This window comes from Prunus avium, chromosome 3 (assembly GCF_965620075.1).
Source record: "Prunus avium chromosome 3, drPruAviu1.hap1.1, whole genome shotgun sequence".
NCBI lineage: Eukaryota > Viridiplantae > Streptophyta > Magnoliopsida > Rosales > Rosaceae > Prunus > Prunus avium.
The window spans coordinates 33764280-33788820 of record NC_142286.1 but is presented as its reverse complement, the minus strand read 5'-3'; the positions used below and the strand labels follow the sequence as shown (position 1 = coordinate 33788820).

The window sequence follows — 24541 nt, the reverse complement described above, 5'->3', positions numbered from 1 at the left end:
TTTTTTGTTCTTCAATTGGATTTTGGATTTTGGGGATATTAGTACCAGTTTTTGCTCCACTAAATAATTCAATTGCATTAAAGTTCCAGGTATGTTAGATATGAAATCTAGTTCTGAACTAGTGAATAATTCCTCATTCATTGTGTTCAAATTTTCAATTTTTGCTAGATTGAGAATTTTTGAGTTTCTATAGACCTAATTTAGATTTTTTAAGATTAAAAAATCGAAATAAAGGCGGAGATGTATCACAGAGGAAAAGGGAAAGAGATTTTCTATTTAAACCCCGCACTTTTCTTTGTTCACTCTAATACTTAAATCATTAAGCTGTAAGTTTTATTATTGTGAAAAAAGACAAAAAATGTCATCCAACTTAATAATTAACCCTAGTACATCTATACACACACCCCACCACTCTTCATATTAAGTTTTAGAAAAATACAAACTCTTCTACATCCTATTTAAATTGGATCAAGACAGAGGTAAAGTATAAATTGGATCAGATCAAGACAAAATGTTCTACAAACTCCTCTACTTGAAGAGAGGTAAAGTTGTTCTCTTTCTTTAGAAAGTATTAAATTACGGGTTTGGGGGGTTCCATTTGTTTGTGTTTTTTTTCTGCTGTGAACAAAGAAAATTATGGGGTTTAAATAGAAAATCTCTTTTATTTCTTATTTTTTTCAATTTGGGGTGTATTTAAGGGTAGTTTGGGAAGATAGTGGGGTTTTCTTAGAAATTGTGAAAATTTAAATTAAAAGATGGGGTGAACTAAGAGAAGTGTGGGGTTTAAATAGAAAATCTCAAAGGGAAAATATAAAACATACACAATGGTTCATAGAATAATAATGAAATTTGATAATTTTTGTCAATACTTATAACTGTGGGATTGCTGAGAAGATTTTTCTAGTGGACAATGTGAGAACTTGATTTAGCTATCCAGCTGATCTTGCACTGAATGGCGCTAGGGTGAAACAAAGCGAGAAGAACACCAAGAACCCCAACCCAATTCGAAATCTCATCTGGTTGAAGAGGCATGGTTGTGTTTGTGGAAAGCATGGCCTGAGCTGTGGTTTGGGGAGGTAGGCAAATGGGTTTGAGGAGGATAGTAGGTGGTGAGTTGACGGGGAGAGGAAGAAGAGAAGATAATTGTGGTTTTCTCAAATATTTTATTATTTTATAATTAATTAATTATTTTAGCTTAAATTTTATTTATTAATTGTTTATATCTACTATGATGTTATTATTTAGTTTTTTTTAATAGAATTTTATTATTGTTTCAATTATTTTTTTAGAACATAAATTAACAAAAATACACTTGAAAATAGCTTACATATTATTATTTTAAAAATGATATCAGAAAGCCTTTTAAAAAAATATCAAAATCCTTAATTAAATTTAAATATTACAATATTTATTTTTTAGTCCGACACAACACCAAACATAGGCCTTCATTATTTTTACAATCCAACTTCTTAGTCCGACTCATCACCAAACGTAGGTCAGTACTTAATCCAGCTTAGTCCAATCCAAGCTAATCCAAGACAGTTCCAGAATTTAATCCAGTCCATGACAGTTAGAGGCTATACATTAAGATTTTTCATTTCAGGTAGTTCATCAGATTGACAATTTGCCTCTTGGTCTTGGTCTTGGGCATTTTCTTTTTCCTCACCTAAAACTTTCCAAATGTTGTCCAGTGCATCTTTTGCTGCTCTGTTATGTGCAACTTCCTTTCTAAGACTATAAGTACCTCTTCCAACAATCTCATTGTTTATGAAAACCTCAACCGTCTGGCTTTCCTCCCACAAATCTACAAACCGAAGTTTGAGATTGTTCTTTTGGCATATTTCATAAATCTGTGTAACAGGATGCGTCTTTATCGTCCCCGGATTTATTATCGGCTCCAGCAAATCCTTAAACGCCTAGTTTTTTGAAAAAGACGAGACATTCTAGTGAGAATGGTTTAACAACAAACATATGAAACAAATATGAGGACATGAGAATGCAGACCTCCCACACAGTGTCAATTGAGTTACAGTCCATGAAAACTGCTCCAATTGTTGATTCAACAATATCTGCAAGGTTCTTTGGAGCATCTACGAGACCATTGGAATGCAGTGGATAGTGCGAAATCGCTCGGGTGAATTCTCGAATCTGTAAATTTTCAACACAACTGTTGATGATAACAAATCCAAAATTTTGAAGTTTTGTTCCTTAGAAAGAAAACAATTAGGTTCACATCAAACAACGTGCAGGGTTGGCAATAGCCATGAAATTAACAAGCACAAAATTTCAAAGTATCTAGCAAATTCTAGAACCCAAAAACATATTTATAACGACTATAAGATTGTGACTTGTGGTTTTTTGAGACTCCCATGCCTTAAAGTCATGCCGTATAAGCCAATAATGCAGATTAAGACAAGAAACCTAATCGTTGAAGATATTAATATACTAATCACGGCAATTAAATTGACTAAACAAAATTCCATACGAATATTTTCAACAACTACATGTTATCTAATTCAACTTTCCTTGTTGATACCTACAAAAGCACCATTAGCACTTATCAAAATTGACATAGATTATCATCAAAATCCATGTCCAATAGAAAATATAGGATCCAAGAGTTTTAAGCTTTTACTGCCCTATCATCACTTACTTGTTCTTGAAGCAAGGGTTTCTTGTGCCGCAGGTAGCGGTGCAACCCGTGTTTGATAGCCACACGTGCAAGCTTCTCGGTATCGACATTGGCCGCCCGGAGCCGGGTCAACCTGCCCGGTGGCAAGCCCGGGTACAAATTGTATTGTTCTCTGCTGAACAACAAATTGAGCACAGCGTCCCCAACATACTCCAAACGCTCATAAGAAGAGGCAGAGCACTCTATGGACACAAAAGAAGAATGTGTAAAAGCTTCTTTTAACAAAACCTTGTTGTTGAAGCTATAGCCTATGATCTTCTCCACTTCTTCAAGATTTGGCTGAGCCTCCTCATCAGTCAACGTCGTTGACTTTTCAGCCTCTGAAGACAAGACTTCGTTCATATGAAGTGTTTGATATTCTTCTGCTTGTGCTCCCATGGTTGGCATGAACAACAGGTCATGAGAGGAGATATATATATAGATTAGATTATGAAGCGTGGAGATTTGCTGCAAACCACTTGGTTTATATACATAAATGGTCGGCACGCCTTTATTTATGTGATATAATTTGGCAATTAGATTTGGAATATATTAATACTAGGATTAGGAGGCTGGGAGCTAACAAGGAAATATCATAGGCGGCTTTGGCAATATATGTCGGTTATTGGTGATTAAGATATGCGGTTGCTGGACGGCAGAAGAGGAAACTGAATTTTGACACATTTGGTTAAAATGGATAATCTTCTCACAGAGGAGATATCGATTACTTAAGTACATCCAATATCTTAAAAGTTGTGATTTCTCTTCAAGGGAAAAATGTTTCTCTATTGATGTTGTTATCTCGTTTTCTTAAGGTCACCTCGTAAGTTGAAATAACTTTCGGTGCTTAGTTACGTTAGTTATATTTATATATAATCGGCACATACACCATTCTTTTCTTCTCCTACCATGTATAAATGTGTAATCGTATGAGTTGACATTTATTTTTGTCTAATTCAAACAATAATGAGTTATGCATATATTAACATTACATAAAGAAGGAGTTTGTTGTTGAAGCGGTTAACATCATTTGTTCTCTTAAATATCGCTTGTATATAAAATAAAATAAAAACATTACATGGAGACCCACATTTATGCTAGGAGGGGAGAAGACAATCTTGAATTGTGAAAATCATTGTTGTCTTTAACTAGTAGTATCTTAGATAACATGCTTCTCGAATATAATGCCTCCCTAGTGTATGAGACTTGATTTTTGGAGTAGGTGAATCGCATTAATTGTTTTTGGTTACCAAACCTTGAATTATGACATTATCACAATCTGGAATTTGTATATTGCCAAGTTGCCAAGCTGGAATATTTTTCTTTTCTTCTCCAAATGGATTTGGGATTCAGGATCTTAGATTTATGTCTGGTTTTGGATACCATGCCAGCAAGTCAGCTTGACCAATTCTAGTAGAGCACGGCAGAGTTGGAAATTCAATGGCTAAATCACACAAAATGGCCCTGAACTATATTCATTGGTCACCAGGGAAAGAGTCTGAGCAGTGAAAGTAGACAAAAAGGGTATCTAGAATGGCCACCGGTCAAATAATCAAAGTGCAGTCTTGTGGCTCAAGAAATAGAATGAATGAATAAAGAAAACGAAGAATCTAGAAATGACATCACATACTTTTCAGACTCTCTAGTCAAGTCATGACCATCATGATTCATGTTGCTTGGAGCCAAAGAATAACATTACTGTTTCTACGGAAATCAAAGCCATGATTATGCATGTTGCTTCTAGTAAATAAAAGATTTCGAAATGAAAATCAATCATTTTTGCTCTCAATTTTTGCATGAGGTGCATGCTAGATGATTGCATCGAGCATCACCAATAGCTTATTCAACAACTTTGGAGTATTAAAATAGGGAAGTCACATCATCAAAAGTCTTTCCAACAGCCTTTGTCAAACTCAATGAATCAAAAGTGTAATATCTTTCTCTCTCTTTAGGATTGGTAAGTTGACTTTGACTCTTTAAAACATTTCATTTTAGTTTGAAAAAACAAAACTTATCTTGAAAACATTAAAAACTTGCACAAATAAATAGACATTATACACATGTTTTCGTATTTTTCATTCTTTTCTATAACAGTGCATGAATTGAATTGAAGAGTCTGTTATGGCATAAATTATCGATGTAGCAAATAAACCTTTTCAAATTGCCATGTAGATCAACAAACTATAATTTGAAGATTAGTTTGCTACTACCATTGGAGAGAACCAATCACCAACCCCAGTCCCAATCAAATCATTATTAGAGGCTTAGTATTTCAAGATGCACAGACATTTTCTTCGAACCCCCCAAAAAGAAAAGGGAATCAAACCCTGAAGAACAGCAATTAAAAAGTAGAAGATTTCCCACCATCTGATGGCTTTCATATTTTTCTTTTGCACGCAAACCATTTTCACAAGGAAAACCAGTAAATCCATATGCTCTGTTTTTCTTTTTGGTTTTATTACCACCATAATACGCTTCCTTTTTTGGAATTAATGCAAAGCATTACGCTTTTTCATTATAGAATTCATGTTTTCGCATGAGAATGGACAGATTTGTATATGAAAAAATAAGATGGTTTTCTTTTTACTCTCAACAAGATGAAAACTTCACAATCCTACCATACTTTCAACAAGATGAAAACTCCACAATCCTACCACGCTTTTGCCACTTGCACTAAAAACCCAACTTCTCGAGGGCAAGATTCAAAGGAACTTTTGTCTCTTCATTTGATACATTACGTGACATATACAATTTACAAAAGACTCCCACGATGCTCAATTATTTATGCATGTACAATGTCTATGATATCTCATATTCCGTGTGTTCACAACAAAAGAAACTTCCTAATCCTAAACACAAGCAACATTGCACTTCTAGATTTCTACCTTCCCGACATCAGATTGACCAGAGCTTGATTTTCATAGAAAGATCCAACATCCCAATCCTCAGTTGAGGATGAGAGCGTCATCAACGCAACCACGATAGATCGCATACTTGGACGCAGGTCTTTATTCTCATGCGTGCATGCTTTGGCAAGTTGGGCCATCTGCACCAGAAAATCACCATAGGTCATTTTTACACTGATATCTAGAGATAAATTATAATGTTTTTTTTCCCTTCTGAGAAATTATTTCACCTTGCGCACTGAGTCAAGTGGATAGTTGTCTCCAAGACCAGGGTCAACCAATTTCCGGAGGTCTTCTTTAGGATCGGGTTGATTAAGAACCTCCTCAAACTGTAAAAAGTAAAATTACAATAAAAATATGCTCATGTGCTTTCGTGCAATGCCAGAAAGAAACCCAGCATAAATTTGAAACGAGCTAGATTGGCTTATTTAAGTAAAGAGATGGCAAGAAAACTAACCAAACCAACAAGGCCTCTTGATTCAGAGCCAGAACTATCTGCCCTCACAACAGCTTCCTTGGCAGAGATCAATTCGTAAATGACAACTCCAAACGCATAAACATCTACTTTGGGAGAAACTTCGCCATACTGAGCATATCTGTACGCAAAAATATTAGGAGTTAACCCATATTTGCAGAGACTATAGCATACTTAAGTTTGCCTTTTTCCCCCCTCTTAGAAGGAGTTAATTGCATCAACATACAGCCCAACATCAGATAGGAAACACATCAAAATACCAACTTTCAAGGGAAACAAATTGGGCTGGAAGAACAGAACCATTCTCACTATTCCAGCAGGATTCTATATTCCCAGATATAAATGAATATCTCAGCACCTAAAGACCTTTTGCATCTCTGACAGAAGCTGGAGGAGCAAACTAAAGACCTCTAATGACATTTGACAAAGTAGCAATCAGCCACTCTAGATATTTATCTTTAGAATTACGTATGTCTACTAAAGAATGCACAATCTTCAGGCCCCTTCAGCCATCGGCTTACAGGTCAGGGGATGATGGCAGGAAAAAAAAAGGCAATCAGAATAGCCACTCATTCAGCTTACGATAGGTCATTCCAGCAGATTTAGTCCCCCCAAATTTCAACAAAGGCAATCTGTTCTGGCTAAAAATTTGCTAGAGATGTAGCAGATAAAGAGTTAAAAGAACATAGAAAAAATATCTTACTCCGGCGGCATGTATCCAAATGTTCCCACAAGACGTGTGGGGAGTGATATACTTCCAACCTCAGTCAGTTTAGTTAATCCAAAATCTGCAACCTGCAATAAAAGAGAAATTTCATTGCAACAATGTGAACAAGCTCTCAAAAGTTCATAGTGGAAATATAGGCACTAAAGTAACCTTGGCATGGAAATTCTTGTCTATCAATATATTGGCTGATTTTATATCCCGGTGGATATAAACAGGAACAGTATGCTCATGAATGTATTCAAGACCTCTTGCTGAATCTAGGGCAATCTGCACTCTATTAGACCACGGTAGCGGGTCCCTCCCTGGAAAAAAATTAAACGGTATTATTACCATTCTCCTGCATACAGAAGCACTAAGAAGCACTTAAATCCCCATCATGCACAGCCTAACCTGAACCACGTAGATGTTGGCTTAAGTTTCCATTCTCAATGTATTCATAGACTAGGAAAAGAGAGCCCTCAACGCAATAACCAATCAAGCGCACCTGCATTTATTGTCTAGAAGATTAGAGATAATCACACGTCTTAGAGATCCGTTATGCAACGGCTACAAGTACTGTAGTACTAGTATAACCTCACAACTAGATTAAATGGACAACTAACTCGTAAAAATTCTTCTCAGAGAACATTAAATTTATTCATAATAGTATTTCTATAAATGCAAAATCAGAGTTAAGTATAAGTAACAAAACACATTGCATTGCCGCATTTATATACTAACACACTTATCTTATAACATCCTTTTTCTTAGTCCAGCTGTCTTTCCAGTACTTACATAAAATAAATTTCTCTGATCACATACTTAACCTCTGATTTCTGAGCTACTAGGCCATACTTGCAACCTGATAAGAGTTTGTTGGTTTACCTAGTCTGAACCACTAGTCCCAAAAACTTGAAGTTGTTACGATGTGATGTGGAATCCAATTTATATTGGGAGATTGGAAATAAAAGGATTCAAGGAGATTCTTTTCAAAATGTATCAAAAAATAGACACATACAAAAGCTCTTCTAGTAAAAAATATGCTAAGCAAATATGTGGATTAAAATTGCTAAGTGAAAAGAAAGCATCAATTACTTCATAATTCTTCTGCAAGATCCACGTACATTGTCATTGTTTGGAAAGATAAGTTCATTACCAGATTCAAATGATGTACACGAGTCAAAACATTTAATTCGGCAAGAAATTCTTTTGATGCTTGCATATCCATCTTCTTGATTGCAGCTTTCTGCAAAGAGAGAGTTATGGGGGTTGGACTTCTAGGAGAAGAAATAAACAATTACAGCATAAACAAAACATGGTCTAGAGATGCTAATGCTCACACATTAGCTCATAAATAGTACTAGCGAATTAGCAAAGTAGAATAGATGCTAATGTGCATTAAGGCACAGTTTCACAACTCCCAGGATCAGGAAATTGGAGTAGGAATGTTGTAAATGGAAACACTTTCATCTTTAATCTAAGCAAATGAAAATACATTGTCTGACACTCTGAGCTAGTTTTCACTCATTTGATAAATCTCTCTTCCAACTTACGTGTTCAATTCCCTTCGACTAGAAAATTCAGAGCAAAGTAGATTATAGTCACGGGAAAGTAGTTTTATGTATTCAGCTATGTCTTTTATGAAGTAGCTCTCAAAAACATGCTAATTATTTGATTATATATCAAAACTTTCACTTTCTTCAACCTAAAAGAATTACATAATAGTCCTAGTCCCCATAAGATTTCCATCCAACTAAAGGATAAAAACACCATGAAACTTGAGAAAATTTTCTTTTACAGTCCGCTATGATACTTGAGAATATTAAAGGAAACAAACCTCGCCTCTCAGCTCTGCATAGTAAACAGCTCCGAAACCTCCTTGTCCAATCTTATTAGCCAGACTGAAGTTATCAGTAGCCCTGGAAAGTTCTTCGTATGAGAACTCCACTGATTTGTCCACGGAAATGCCTGTTGGGCCTCGACCAGCACCATTTAATTCTTCAGGCTTATCTGTAGTAATCCCAAGGGCTAGACCAAGAAGAAAAAATCAATTAAGTCATGTCAAATATCCATTTGGTGCCAAAACCATGGAGTGTATAAGGGCAAGAACTAGTAAAATAAAATAAGTTATTTGCAATTACGTGCAAAAAAATGATGCTAGACAAAGAAAAGTTTCCAGTTTGTTCAACAAAAATGAACCACTAACAAGACTAAATGAATGCTAAATGAGAAGGATGACATCATAAATTATGGGCCTTAGTCAGCTACTCTAACTGGTGTTTCCGCAAAGAGTCAGAGTTAAAAGATACTTGATCAATCCAAAAAGATATTTGAAGAACTCTTCCATTCACAAGTATCTACAAATTAAGGTACAAGGAGAGGAGTAGGTAACATACAACGCCCATTCTGAGAAGACTGATCATCAGATGTTGCTAAGAGCAATTTTGCATCCACCTTGTTCTTTCGTTTATATCCAAAATATGCACCACCACCCAATATCAGCACTCCAGCAATTACTGCCACACTTATGCCAGCAATGGCTACACCTGCTAGTCCTGCTTATACAAAAGAAAAATATGAGATCCAGGTAGCATTGAGTATCTAACCAAACCCTCTCACATTTGCATATGAACATGAAACCAATTTTTGGAGAAGGTCATAACACCTGGGCTGCAAAATGGACAGAAAGAAATAAAACTCAGAAATCTTAACAATTTTCGGAAGACAGAGAGGAAAACAAGATGTAATAATAATTCAATTAACATGTTGAGGTAGTTGAAGCTACCTTGACTTCAGAGACCGATAGCTTCCGTTTTCATCTGCAAGATAAAAAAGAAACAAGAACTTGATATTTAATCCCTCTACAAAACTATATTGAAATTGAGGTAATGCTTCATAGTTCCCCAAAAACTTGATATCCAATTAACTATTCATGACACTGTATTTATTTCCATTTGGGCCACCCTGAAACAACTCAATGTTTTCACTAGCATTTTGACACATGCATCAATGAATCAGGGACAATGGATTAATAATACAAAGAGGATGATAATTAAGCTAAAAGCCTTATCATTAATGACTATAATTAAGGTAAAAACCTTATCATTAATGACTATCTTACAACAAGACAGTTATTGTTTTATTGTTCTCTTGACCAGTTCAAAACCTCAGCCAAGATGCCCACCCAGTCCATAGCCACAGGAAAGGCATTACACCACCTAGCACTTTACCAAACATTATTGACAGAGGGAAACAAACTTACGAATAACAATTTAAGATGTTTCTTTGACATTACAAAGAACTGACTATCTGGTCTGTACCGGTAACCTTAAAAACTCAGTAAAAATCACACTCTCTTTCTTAAGTCCACCCCAAATTTTTTCCTGTTGGATTTCAATAAAGGAGACTCTTCTAATCAATTCAATTGTATGCAACCTTTCCTTCTGATGGCATCATTCTACTGCACTCATTAACATTGCAATATGAATCAAGGCATCCTAATTTAGTAATAAAATTCAAACACACGCATTCCTAAAGCTTCTACCAAATTATACAACACGATATTCAATTTTTAAACAACCAAATGCCTTTCATTTTAACAACTCTGGAAATTCAGTTAGATACTTCACGTAAGCAGTACGGACATGGATACAGATACAGCGATATGATACGACATGACACGGGGATACGATAAATTTCCAAAAACTAGGATACGATATGTCGTGGATACGGTTATTAAACAGATCTATGTATAGCTTTTTTCACCCAAACATATCATTACCCAAAGCCCATTTTAATACTAATGCTTAAGACCCAAACCCATAAACAGATCTATGTAAAAAAATATATATTACAAATCCTGTTTTAGCAAACGACGTCGTCACTTGAGATAACAAAAATTAGGTCAGTCGACATCTTCTTCTTCCTCGCGCCGCTCTCTCTCTCTCTCCCCCTAATCACACGCAGCGCCCAGGGGCTCCTCAACAGCCCCTCAACGGCAAACTTCGCCCGGAGGAACGTATCCGAAAAGTCAGATACTCGTGTCTGGAATGTCGGATACACGTATCCGTTAGTCAACTAACGTATACGTTGACTGCGATACGTATCCGATGCGTATCGGACCGTATCCGATGCGTATCGGACCGTATCCGAAGTGTATCGGATCCAAACAAGTATCCGATACGGGATACGCCACTAAATTGGCGTATCCATGCTTCATCACGTGTCTGCATCAAAACACAAAAACCTTTCTCATCAAGAACAAAAACTCGTACCTTTGCCCGGAATATACACGAAACCACTCCCTTGGCTAAAATTCACACCAGTGTTATACCTCTGCAGCAAAGTCTGATTCAGCTGCTCAGCCTGCGCAATCGAAGCCAAAGTGTCCCCTGGCCGAAGTGGGTACGTGATAAACAGACCATAGTCCTTAGAAACCGCTGTATTCCCACATGAACAATTCACAGACACATTTAATTTGGCATTATTGGGTATATTAGTTGGAATATAGCTATTGAACCATGTCAAGGCCTCCACCGTCGTCAGATTCGCATAGTAAGTCTGCGCAACCTTGTCGTACGTGTCCCCGGAATTGACATCGTACTCGAACATATGGCCAAGAAATTTTCCATTTACGCATTCACATTTGAAAGGAATATTGATCTTTGTATCAGCTATAACACTGTCTTTGTTGGGCACCGTGCCTTTGTTGTAGCTAACAACTGTGTCTTCGTCCGTCTCCATTAAATGACTGATTAATGTGAGATTGGAGCCCGACCATACGTAGTACTTAGCTAAAGCCAAACCGCAGCTTCTGCTGCACTGGGATTTCACTGTGAAACAAAGCGAGAGGAGCACCAAGAACCCCAACCCAATTCGAAATCTCATCTGGTCGATCCAGAAATCAAAACCCAAGTCACAGAAAACCAAATTCGAGAACTGGGTTTCTGGTTTCAGATCGAAATTAAACAGGAACAGAGAGAAAGATGAATGCTTTGGGGGGGTTTTGGACCGTTGACTGATACTTCGATTATTTTTCTGCGTCTGTGATTATGCCTTGCTGGGTTTTTTGTACTTTTGATTGAATTAGCTGCTGGGAATGATTAAGCAGATATTTTTGTAAATAAATTAATCAATTGTGGAATAATTAGTGTTTCGTTGTCGTACTTAGCGTCTGTGACCGCCTAACAGTAAAAATAAAACCTTCCCGCGGTTTTGAGTTGACTGTTTCTAGAGAGAGTGACTCAGTCAGCGAAAGTAGGGAGGGAACATTCTCCACCGATTTTACTGCGACGGCGGTCCAATAAGAGCTTCCTACGACATTCTGGGCCTTGTCGTTTACTAAAGAATCCTCAATAACATTGTCGCACAATTCTAGATCTTGCAGTTTTCATTTTAAGGTTAACTTTTTATATTATTAGATTTCAAAAACCAGCCATGTTTTTCCCTTTACTATATAAAACATTCACTCACTCGTCAAAAAAAGTGCGTAGATGGTAAGTTGTGAATTTATGAATTTAAACTATTGATTAATTGGATTCTTATTTATACGTGTGTACTGTCTCTTCCTCTTATAATAAGGTAATTTTGTGGGTTATAACGGTTTTTCGTTTTTTTAATACAATTGATATTGGGGAGGGGGAAATCGAATCTAAGATATCGGATACAGGATAAATGCTCTTAATAATTTGAACTCAAAGCTACTTGTGTACACTCTATATCTGAGTACACTCTAATATTTAAATTAAAATATAAAATTAACAAAGTACGTCATATTTAATTACCAAAAATACTCCTGGTACACCCTAATACACTCTATCACACAACACCAAACTCATTTAAGAGTTCAATATAAAAGTTGTTGGGTAAAACACTTCCTCGTCACAATTTTTTCCCTCAATCCAGCTATGTTAAGATCAAGTTCAGCATTCTTATCAACACGAGCTTTGAAATACCTCAGTCTGTCCCCAAGTTTAACCTTTAGCATAAACCAGTGACTTGTTAGAAACCAGATAAATACAGAACATAATTTCAAAGATCAAAACTTCTGACTTATTCAATATGACCAACAAAAATTGTACAAATGGATTTTTTTATTTTTTTATTTTAAAACTGTCTACAGATTCTATAAGGGCAAACAATTTATTTTCCAAATTTGACCCACCTCTAACTAAACTAATCAGATTTAGTCAGATCAACCCTTTTCACTATTGAAAAAGATGAAGTCTTTCCCAAAAAGAAACAGTTAGTTAATCTGAGATGCCAAGGAATATTCAAAATTATCAATCTATTCAACAAAGTTAATACCTCTTTTGATGACTCTCTCAACACGTCCGAAGCATCCATGAGACTTGTTTGCATCAATGAATTACTAAATAACGATGAAACAAATTGTTGGAGTTAATACTAAGGTTTTTGAAAGTAAGAATTTTTGCTGAGGTTTGATTAGGGTTCAATATGGTGAGTGGGGTGTATTTATTAAAATTACATTTGTTTCAAAATTCAATATATCATTTTTGATCATTTTATATTAGAATAAAATAATAATTCAATCAATAGTTTAGTAGTATGATGTACTCAGTTAATTTTAAGATTCGTTTAACAGCACCTTAAAATAACTACATTATACAACTTTCAGCCACAAATTGTATTTAAATATACATAGTTAAATTGCGTATGCAACTCAAATACTGAAATGGGCCCTAAGAGTGACCTTTGGTTAAAGTTTTGAGCACCTAATTTGTTGGGATTTTGGGTTGAAAACAGGTTTAAAAATTGTGGAGTTTATGCCGTATTGTCAAACTTGAGAGGCGCTTTGTGGCTGGAGGTCAATTTTTGGAGCCCACCAGTGAAGATTAGGCTTCAAACATAATAATAATTTGTGGACAAACTAGACCCGCAGCCAAGTCATGAGACAGGTATACCAGATAGGGTCCAGCCTACCAATCAACTCCGCCTGCACAATTTGTTCATTTGCTACCAAACTTTAAGTAACAAATTTGGTATTTACCATGCACATAAGTATTACAGTACATAAACAAAGAGAATATTACTTAAAAAGTGTTCAAGAGTTTTTCAAAAAGCGTTGAAAATTACAGTTTATCACACTGCTATTAACAGAAATATAAAAGTTCCAACTTACATAATAACGAGGGAAATATTTTCATAAGCGAATACAGCGGGACAATTGGCGGATGATGTGATGTTTGTAGTTGAACTAGTTGTACAGCAGCAGAATAGTCCAATTTGGCTCGCCTCGACTCGGCTCAAGTGAGCCAAACGCAAATAGCCTTTCCAAGACCGGCGTCCACGTCGACCGTTGACCGTTAACCCATACCGTTAAATTGACAACGAAAAGAAAATTAGAATTTCAATCAAGTCAAATAGGCCGAACAGGCTGCTCATTTGTTATGGTTGTTAGTTATAGAAAATTGTCACTTTTTACGGTCCAAAGGGACTGCTTATGGGCCCGGATCCGAAAAGCAACATGGGCTCGGAATCTCGGACCCAATAGTGAGTTTGAAAATTTGGTGGATTTTTTACCACCAAAGTGTGCCTCAATGAGATTTCTTCTTTCTTCTTTTGTCTGTCTGTATGTTACTTTCTCAATGAAACTTGCATTTGACTCATTATTTCCATGCAAACTGTTCGTAGATAAATTATTGAATATATATAATCGATAAGTTATGATGCACTGGGTTGGATCAATACTATAACCGAATATATATATAGCATAAGGAAATACAACCGAATATAGCGTGTTGAGAATATCTCATATCGAATAATAGAAGCTCACATTTTAATATGATATCATAATAGAGTATTCATGTAGCCGCAGCTCGGAAAATTATTCTTTCACTTTAGATATGCTGGCACCCATTGGGAAACTATGAAATAGATGTTGGTAATGCAGTGGCTAGTAGTGTCTGCCATTATATGAAAATAAGATTGACCTTGTTTTATATATGGGAAATAAATGTTTTACCCTTTCTCACCATTTTTATGAAACGAAAAATTTCCTGGATCCAGCAAGTGTCCTAAACCTGCAGCAGAGGATTTGTAAAATGGTTGACTACTAATAGCAGGCCCTCTCAACCGGAGCTATATTTTGAAAAAAAACTTCAGACAACAGAAGGTGGTGGAAGAAAGCAAAGTCACTCAAGTGATTTTGACTTTGAGACAAAATTAGTAAAAGATGCCTTTATAGTCTCTTGGATTTGATGTCATACCCAACCTTATTACACAACAACATCTCGACTTTTTCCATATTTTCTCAGTGCTAAATTAAAATAACATATAAACACTACATTTCCTTTTGTTCTTCCTATTTTTGTCCTTTTTTTGGTCAAGAAATTCTTTTTGTTCTGTGCTTATGCAACCAAAACCCTAATCACGTATTGTTGAGTTTGAAGGCCACAAACATGTGTCCGTGCCACGCAGTGGCGTCGTTCCACTAAAGCTTTCCTTTTTTGTTTAAACAGATGTCGTTTTGGCTCAGATTATATACATAAGGAAGAGGTTAACTACATAAAAGTATATAATCTTTGAGAGTCATTTCAAATGTGTGATCCCTCCTGAAATAATATGCAATTTGCAACTTCTTTATTGAATAACATGCAATTTGTAACTTGCAATTCTTTGTTGAAATGTGTGAACCCTGTCAGCCTAAGGATTGCACATTTCCACAAAAGCTACTATGTTTTGCTGAATCTTCTACCCGAGAACTCTTGGCACTTGAAGATGAACTTGATATGTATATTCATCATATGCGGACGAGGAACAATTTTTCTCAATTGCAAAAGATTTGTAGTCTTGCAAGAAAAATGGTGAAGAAAAGGTTGTATAGAACATTTAATTATGTCTATTTGCTTGTGACATTAGCCTTAACTTTACTTGTTGCAACTGCTTCGGTGGAGAAAGTATTTTCTGCCATGAATATTATGAAAAGTTCACTTTGCAATCGAATGGAGGATGAATGATTGAGTGATAGCTTACTTGTTTATATTGAGAATGATTTGTTTGCTTGTATTGATAATGAAACTATAATGCGATGTTTTCAAAATATAAAAACTCATTATTGACAATTGTAGTTCGTAATTATAAATTTCATTTTTTCTTACACACAGTCCGATGCTGTTCAGTTTTTATATAAAGTGTCTATAATTCTCACTAAGAGCTCCCTACGACATTCTCGTCCTTGTCATTTATTAAAGAATTCTCACAAAACATTGTCGTACAATTACGGATCTTGCAGTTTTTAAGGTTACTGTTTTTATAAATACAAATGATACTAGGAAGGGGGGAAGGGGTTTCTCACGCACACTATTTAGTTTGCTTTAAATACCCCTCCCATGTAATTCATTATGATTCATGAAGATAGAGGTTTTTTTTTTGGTTTGACAGATATGAGAGTTGAGTTATTGAGTTAAAGTTTATTTTCCAGTGATTGGAATTTTGGTGTGAAGCCAAGGCATCTTTATCCATCTATTTTCTGTTTTTTCATTGTTTTTGCTTCTGCTAATCTACCTAAATCTACAATTCACCCATATCCTATATCAATATCTCATATTGAGTATGTTCAAACAAAAGAAACTTCCTAATGCTAAACACAACATTGCACTTGTAGATTCTAACTTCCCGACATCAGATGGACGCTTGACGCTTGACTCTCTCTTTCACAGAAGGATCCAACATCCAAATCCTCAGTTGAGGATGAGAGCGCTTGATTTTCATTCAAGGATCCAACATCCCAATCCTCAGTTGAGGATGAGAGCGTCATCAAGGTGACCACAATAGATTGCATACTTGGACGCAGTTCTTTGTTCTCACGCGTACATGCTTTGGCAAGTTGAGCCATCTGCACCAGAAAATCACCATAACTATTTTTACACCAATATGTAGAGATAAATTATAATGTTTTGTTCTTCTGAGAAATTATTTCACCTCGCGAACTGAGTCAAGTGGATAGTTGTCTCCAAGACCAGGGTCAACCAATTTCCAGAGGTCTTCTTTAGGATCAGGTTGATTAAGGACCTCCTCGAACTGTAAAAAGAAAAATTACAATAAAAGTATGCTAATGTGCTTTCGTGCATTGCCAGATAGAAACCCAACATAAACTTGAAAAGAGCTAAAGAGATGGCAAGAAAACTAACCAAACCAACAAGGCCTCTTGATTCAGAGTCAGAACTATCTGCCCTTACAACAGCTTGCTTGGCAGAGATCAATTCGTAAATGACAACTCCGAAAGCATAAACATCTACTTTCGGAGAAACTTCGCCACATTGAGCATATCTGTACGCAAGCATGTTAGGAGTTAAACCCACATTTACACAGACTATAGCAGAACTTAAGTTTTCCTTTTCGCTCCTCTTAAGAGGAGTTTACTGCATGAGCTTACCGCATAACATCGAATACGAAACACATCAAAATACCCACTTGTAAGGGAAACGAATTGGGCAGGAAGAACAGAACCCTTCCTACTATTCCAGCAGGAAACCCAGATATAAATAAATATAGCAGCACCTAAAGACCTATCTCTGACAAAAGCTAGCAGGGGCAAACTAAAGACCTCTAATGACTATCGACAAAGTAGAACTCAGTCCCAGAATATCACTCTGGATATTTATCTGAATTTAGATATGTCTACTAAAAAAGTGCACAATATTTAGGCCCCTTCAGCCATCGGCTTACAGGTCAGGGGATGATGGCAGGAAAAAGAATCAGAATGGCTCCTTCCAGCAGATTTGGTTCCCCCAAATTGCAACAAAGGCAATCTGTTCTTGCTAAAAATTTGCTAGAGATGTAGCAAATAATGTAACAGAAAAATAGAAAAATATCTTACTCTGGCGGCATGTATCCAAATGTTCCCACAAGATGTGTGGGGAGTGATGTACTTCCAACCTCAATCAGTTTAGCTAATCCAAAATCTGCAACCTGAAATAAAAGAGGAAATCTCATTGCAACAATGTGAACAAGCTTTGAAAAGTTCGTAATGGAAATAGAGGCACTAAAGTAACCTTGGCATGGAAATTCTTGTCTATCAATATATTGGCTGATTTTATATCCCGGTGGATATAAACAGGAACAGTATGCTCATGAATGTATTCAAGACCTCTTGCTGAATCTAGGGCAATCTGCACTCTATTAGACCACGGTAGTGGGTCTCTCCCTGGAAAAAAATTAAACGGTATTATTACCATTCTCCTGCATACAGAAGCACTAAGAAGCACTTAAATCCCCATCATGCACAGCCTAACCTGAACCACGCAGATGTTGGCTTAAGTTTCCATTCTCAACGTATTCATAGACTAGGAAAAGAGAGCCCTCAACGCAATAACCAATCAAGCGCACCTACATTAATTGTCTAGAAGATTAGAGAAAAATCACATGTCTTAGAGATCCGTTATGCAACAGCTACAAGTACTGTAGTACTAGTATATGCAAAATTTGAGTTAGGTATAATTAACAAAACACATAGCATTGCAGCATTTATATACTACAGCACTTATCTCATAAGATCCTTTTGCCTAGTTCAGCTATCTTTCCAGTACTTACATCTCTGATCACATACTTAACCTCTGATTCCTGAGCCACTAGGCCATACTTGCAACCAGATAAGAGTTTGTTGGTTTACCTAGTCTCAACCACTAGTCCCAAAAACTTAAGTTGTTATGATGTGATGTGGAATTCAACTTATATTGGGAGATTGGAGATAAAAAGATTAAAGGAGATTCTTTTTAAAATATATAAAAAATAGACATACAAAATTTCTTCAAGTTAATTCCAGCAATTCTTTCAAAAATATGTTAAGCAAATATGCGGATTAAAATTGCTAATGAAAAGGAAACACCAATTACTTCGTAATTATTTTTCAAGATTCATGTACATTGTCATTTTTTGGAAAGATAAGGTCATTACCAGATTAGAATGATGTACACGAGTTAAAACATTTAATTCGGCAAGAAATTCTTTTGATGCTTGCGTATCCATCTTCTTGATTGCAGCTTTCTGCAAAGAGAGTGAAATAAAAAATTGCGACATAAACAAAACATGGTCTACAGATGATAATTTAGAAAAGTAAGCGAAGAGAGAGGAATTGAAGAATTGCACAATGGTTTTATGTATATTGCTGTCAATATATACAAGTCTGACTGATTACATGGGTACCAAAAAGGGAATGTAAATATACATATTGCTGTCAAATAAAATTACATGATGGATTATAGGGATTGAATAGGCAACAATCATGTAGCAGCAGATTCAGTCGATGGTTGACTTGCGGGATTGGCTTGATGAGCGGATGACTAAAAAATTGCCTTGGACTAGAAAATTCATTGCAGACGGAAATGTTTTATTTGGGCAAAAAATAAATAAAGGTTTCCCTTCCCTTCCCTTCCCTCTATCCTTTGTCCATTTCCATCCAACTAAATGCGAAAAACACCATCCAACTTGAGAAAATTTTCTTTTACAATCCACGTATGATACTCGAAAATATTAAAGGAAACAAACCTCGCCTCTCAGCTCTGCATAGTAAACAGCTCCGAAACCTCCTTGTCCAATCTTATTAGCCAGACTGAAGTTATCAGTAGCCCTGGCAAGTTCTTCATATGAGTACTCCACTGATTTGTGCACTTTAATGCCTGTTAGGACACGAGCAGCACCATTTGATTCTTCAGGCTTATCTGTGATAATCCCAAAAAGAAAAAATCAATCAAGTCATGTCCAATATCCATTTGGTGCCAAAACCATGGAGCGTATGAGGGCAGCAACTAGTAAAATAAAATGAATTTTCAGTTCCAAGAGCAAATTTGCACAATACTTAGTAGATATAGGTCAGTGGTATTGATATTAGACAAAGAAAAGTTTCCGATTTGTTCAACAAAAAATGAACCACTAACAAGACTAAATGAATGCAACTCTAACTGGTGTTTCTGCAAAGAGTCAAAGTTAAAAATGATACTTGATGACGCCAAAAAGATCTTTGAAGGACACTTCCATTCACAAATATCTTGATAAAATATACAAGGAGAGGAGTAGGTAACATACAACGCCAGTTCTTTCGGTAAAATCCAAAACATGCAACACCAGCCAACAACAGAACTCCAGCAATTGCTGCCACAATTATGCCAGCAATGACTCCGCCTGCTAGTCCTACTTATACAAAAGAAAAATATGAGCTCCAAGTAGCATTGAGATTTCTGACCAAACCCTCGCACGTTGGCATATGAACATGAAACCAATTTTTGGAGAAGACCATACCTTTTGAGCTGCAAAATGGATAGAAAGATCAAAGTCAGAAATATTAACAATTTTCAGTTAACATGTTGAGGTGTTGAAGCTACCTTGACTTCAGAGGCCGATAGCTTCCATTTGGATCTGCAAGATAAAAAAGAAACAAGACCTTATGTGAGGGAAGTTGATATTTTAGCCCTCTACAAAACTATATTGAAATTGGAGTAATGCAACTAACTATTCGTGACAATGTATTTATTACCATTTGGGCCACGGGCCACCCTGAAAAAACTCAATGTTTTCACTAGCATTTTGACACATGCATCAATGAATCATGGATAATGGATTAATGATACAAAGAGGATGATAATTAAGCTAAAAACCTTGTCATTAATATTAATCATTAATGACTATCTTAGAACAAGACAGTTATTGTTTTATTGTAATCTTGACCAGTTCAATACATCAGCCAAGATGCCCACCTGGTCCATAGCCAAAGGAAGGCATTATACCAACTAGCACTTTACCAAACATTATTCACAGAGGGAAACAAAGAAACTATCTGGTTTGTACCGGTAACCTGAAAAACTCTGTAAAAATCACACTATATTTCTTAAGTCCACCCCAAATTTTTTCCTGTTGGATTTCGGTCTGGCAATTGACATTTTCCTTTTTCCTAAATTTCTGGCTATCACTCCCTAAAGGAGACCTTTCTAATCAATTGTACGCAACCTTTCCTTCTGATGGCATCAACCTAAAGGAGGGAAGGGATTGCCGTGAGTGGGGTGGGTCATGGGTGTCTGGTGACAGGTTTGTGGTTTTAGTGCTGTACTCATGAACATTTGAAATATGAGTCAAGGCATCTTAATTTAGTAATAAAATTCAAACACATGCATTCCTAAAACGTCTATTCAAATGTCTGAATCAAAACTCTACAGTTCAAAACACAAGCAAGAACCTTTCAAATCAAGAACAAAAACTCGTACCTTTGCCAGGAATATACACGAAACCACTCCCTTGGCTAAAATTCACACCAGGGTTATACCTCTGCAACAAAGTCTCATCCAGCTGCACATTCTGCGCAATCGAAGCCAAAGTCTCCCCCGGCCGAAGTGGGTACGTGATAAACAGACCATAGTCCTCAGAAACCGCGCTATTCCCACATGAACAATTCACAGACACGTTTAATAATTGGTAATCGGGTATATTAGTTGGAGAATAGCTATTGAACCATTCCATGGCCTCAACCGTCGTCAAATTTGAAAAGTAAATCTCCGCAACCGTGTGGTACGTGTCCCCTGAATTGACATCGTACTCGAACATATACCCAAGAAAGTTACCATTTACACATTCACATGAGAAAGGAATATTGACCCTACCAACTTGAACACTCTCTCGGTTGGGCACCACGTCTTTGTTGTAGCTAGCGATGGTCAAACCGCTCGTCTCCATAACCCGGGCGATGAATGAGAGATTGCTGCCCGGCCATACGAAGTAAGAAGCTAAAGCCAAATCGCAGCTTCTGATGCACTGGGATTTCACTGTGAAACAAAGCGAGAGGAGCACCAAGAACCCCAGCCCAATTCGAAATCTCATCTGGACGATCCAAAAAAAACAAAACCCAAGTCACAGAAAACCAAATTCGAGAACTGGGTTTCTGGTTTCGGATCGAAGTCGAACAGGAACAGAGAGTGATGAGGCAGATAATTTTCAAATAAATTAATAAATTCTGGAATAATTAGTGTTTCGTTGTCGTACTTAGCGTCTGTGATCGCCTGACAGTAAAGTGAAAACCTTCTCGCGGTTTTGAGTTGATGGTTTCTGGAGAGAGTGACTCAGTCAGCGACGGTAGGGAACATTTCCCCCCAGTTTACTGCGACGGCTGTCCAACAAGAGCTTCGTACGACATTCTGGGCCCTTTTGTTTATTACGGAATTCTCGATAAAATTGTACATCTTGCAGTTTTTAAGGCGAACTTTTAGGCATGTGAATGAATGCCAACTGAACTTTCTTTTTAGGCAGTGCAGCATGATTACTACTGTACTTCTAATTTTTATTATTAATCACATAAATTATATAAAATATTACAATTTACCACTTAGCTTAATTCTGTTAAAATTTCCGTTAAATCAAGTCACATATTGTACATGTGTTATTTTCCCCTGCGGTCTACTAAACGCTGCCAAATTAAAACCAGTACAAACGTTGTCCGAATGGTTCTATTCCAGTTCAGTGAATTCTGTAAGAAGCTATATTCATTGCTTGTTTTAATTAAGCGAACCATCAAGTTCCATAGTAAGAGAAAGGTTGCATGAACACCCAAATTAAATTTCAGCTACTGGATGTGAGGTGCTGAAGAGATTGATGACCCTTTTTTAGGTCATTCAGAGGTCTGCTTTCTCGTCGTACCATTAAGTAATTCTTTTGTTTGCATTCCTCATCAATTATGTTAGTTTATCAATTATGTTGCTTTCTCATCGTACCATTAGTCAATCTGTTAAATGATGATGTAGCCTTCTCGTGTGGCTTTTTTTGCTGATGTGGAAAAAATTAATAAAAAGATTATTTATTTTAAAATTAATTAAACATATTAAAACCAAATATATTTTTAAAAGTAAAAAAAAACAAAAACAATAACCATCAAACCAAACCCAGAAAACACCGACCCATCTCATCTTTCCCAAACCCCATCCCAACCTCCCCCACCCCAAAAACCATCACACTCAACCCAGACAACACCCAACTCCTGAAATTACATAACATTTGAGGTATAGAAAAGAATCTATATTGGGCAAGGAAGAAAATGAGATAAAACATAACCTTTGATTGTTTCTTAAGGGAGGCAAAAGCTAGGGTTTAGGGAGGCAGAAGCTATTTTCACAGGTTCATGTTTCACTAAGGAAGAGGGACAAATTGCAACCCCAAGCCTATTTCTCAACATTCTGATATGAAGTCCAAAAAAAAATCTTTATTCAAAAGGAGTTGTTTGATCTCAACGACTCCTTTATAGGGAGCTGCCACGCGTCCCACGAATTTCCACTGGAGTGCCCAACAATTGTAGGCGCTATGAGAGGGAAATGCTGCCCACGTGATGCGCTGACTTGAGTGGAGCCCAACGCCTACAAATTATTATTTTTTTGACAAAAAAATTGTATGGGCTCCACTCAAGTCATATGCATCACGTCGGCTGCATTTCCCTCTCAGCTGGTCTCTACTCAAGCCTTCTCAAACCCATTTAGTTGTAAAACCAAAATTTCTCTATTCAAAAAGTAACTATTTGGGTTTTACCCGGACTCAAACCATTTATTCCCTCAACCCATAAGACTCAAATTTTAAGTCTGCAACTTTATTAAATTGTTTAAGAATGGTTTAAGTATTTTTTAAAAAAAATTATGGATAAATTTTCTTCATTTAATATTTTTAAATAACTTCATAATTTAATTTTTTTTGAACAAATCAACCTAAAAAAATTGAAATTCTATGAATATAATTTTATTTGATAAATAGGTGGGTATTTATAACACTTGAAGTGAGTTTTGACGTTGGATATGATTTAGATTAATTTAAAATATTATTATTGTTAGATTTAAAAGTCAGCCGGTAGATTTTTTGTTTTACCATTAAAATAGCTTGAATTTAATTTGGATCGTTGATTTGGGTTACTGTTGGAATTTTAAAAAAAACGATGTGACACCAGTGCATGACACTTGGCACAACAGCATCTGCAGCACAACTGTGGGCTAGAGGTGTCAAACGGGCCGTGCCGGGCCGGCCCGTCCCATTTAAACTCGTGCTTTTAACATTTTCGTGCCGTGCCGAGCCAGTCCATTTAATTTATCGGGGCGTGCCGTGCCGGCCCATTTAATAAAATCATTGATCCCGGCCCGGCCCAAAGCCCATGTCCATATTCAAACGGGCTAGGCCGGGCTCGTGCCGTGCCTGTGCTCGTGCTCGTGCTCGTGCCATACTCGGGCCCAAGAACCAACCCATTTAATTTGAATTTTTTTCACTTGATTTTTTTTTCCCACTAGATAATTAAAATTATAAACATTAAAAATATAATTAGAGACAAGAAATTATGAACTATTTGAAAATATTAATCAATCAAACATCCAAACAATATGAAGGGGCGGAGGGCAAAAAATGTCCAACTCCACAAAGTCCACTTGATCTTTTTATATTTAAACAACTTATTATTTTATATGTGAAGAAATGTTTTGCTTTGATTATAGGAGAAGCGTATATGTCATATGTATTGATTAGATATCAAGTCCAATGTTGTTTAATTAATTTGTAGTTGATATGTTTAATTAACTAAGGACCCAAGTAATTTCCCTAAAATGAAAGACATCAAATATATGTTTATGAATTTTTTTTAAAAAAAAACATATAAACAATGACATTAGATATCAAATTATTGCATTTTGACTTTTTGAGAAGAAAAAAAAAATGCTAAATGGGCCGTGCTTGGGCTTGTGCCGTGCTTGAAGCGGGCTCGGGCCAAGCCCGGCCCATATCAGGCCATGGGCCAGCCCAGTCCATTGGACCTATTT

General features: G+C 36.4%; 2 protein-coding genes and 1 pseudogene across 3 annotated transcripts; all 3 read right to left on the bottom strand.

Moving 5' to 3' along the window:
• Nucleotides 1–1424: 1424 nt before the first annotated feature.
• Nucleotides 1425–3431, bottom strand: LOC110764277 (ribonuclease 3-like protein 3). The gene is made up of 3 exons (XM_021967204.2): nt 2654–3431; nt 2005–2148; nt 1425–1916 (listed from the first exon to the last, which is right to left on the bottom strand). The coding sequence occupies exons 1-3, from the start codon at nt 3077–3079 to the stop codon at nt 1578–1580; spliced, it is 909 nt and encodes a 302-aa protein (XP_021822896.2). The 5' UTR covers nt 3080–3431; the 3' UTR covers nt 1425–1577.
• Nucleotides 3432–5307: 1876 nt separating this feature from the next.
• Nucleotides 5308–11861, bottom strand: LOC110764274 (lysM domain receptor-like kinase 3). The gene is made up of 12 exons (XM_021967201.2): nt 11033–11861; nt 9544–9577; nt 9424–9428; nt 9155–9313; nt 8596–8786; nt 7915–8004; nt 7170–7263; nt 6930–7081; nt 6756–6847; nt 6035–6173; nt 5808–5906; nt 5308–5717 (listed from the first exon to the last, which is right to left on the bottom strand). The coding sequence occupies exons 1-12, from the start codon at nt 11643–11645 to the stop codon at nt 5553–5555; spliced, it is 1833 nt and encodes a 610-aa protein (XP_021822893.2). The 5' UTR covers nt 11646–11861; the 3' UTR covers nt 5308–5552.
• A 4313-nt stretch (nt 11862–16174) lies between these two features.
• Nucleotides 16175–21973, bottom strand: LOC110764275 (lysM domain receptor-like kinase 3; annotated as a pseudogene). Its single transcript, XR_015834389.1, has 11 exons — nt 20975–21973; nt 20099–20132; nt 19803–20023; nt 19266–19438; nt 18675–18764; nt 18014–18107; nt 17774–17925; nt 17599–17690; nt 16910–17048; nt 16701–16799; nt 16175–16614 (listed from the first exon to the last, which is right to left on the bottom strand). The product of XR_015834389.1 is annotated as a lysM domain receptor-like kinase 3 (transcript).
• Between the last annotated feature and the right edge of the window lie 2568 nt (nt 21974–24541).

Bases quoted from the DNA above. Each gene is read 5' to 3' on its own strand.
- LOC110764277 (XM_021967204.2), bottom strand. From the start codon at position 3,079: ATGCCAACCATGGGAGCACAAGCAGAAGAATATCAAACACTTCATATG. The intron at 2,149-2,653 runs GTAAGTGATGAT...GAAAATTTACAG, and splicing joins AACCCTTGCTTCAAGAACAA to ATTCGAGAATTCACCCGAGC. The intron at 1,917-2,004 runs GTCTGCATTCTC...TCAAAAAACTAG, and splicing joins CAATTGACACTGTGTGGGAG to GCGTTTAAGGATTTGCTGGA.
- LOC110764274 (XM_021967201.2), bottom strand. From the start codon at position 11,645: ATGAGATTTCGAATTGGGTTGGGGTTCTTGGTGCTCCTCTCGCTTTGT. The intron at 6,848-6,929 runs GTTACTTTAGTG...CTTTTATTGCAG, and splicing joins ACAAGAATTTCCATGCCAAG to GTTGCAGATTTTGGATTAAC. The intron at 5,718-5,807 runs GTGAAATAATTT...TTTCTGGTGCAG, and splicing joins CACTTGACTCAGTGCGCAAG to ATGGCCCAACTTGCCAAAGC.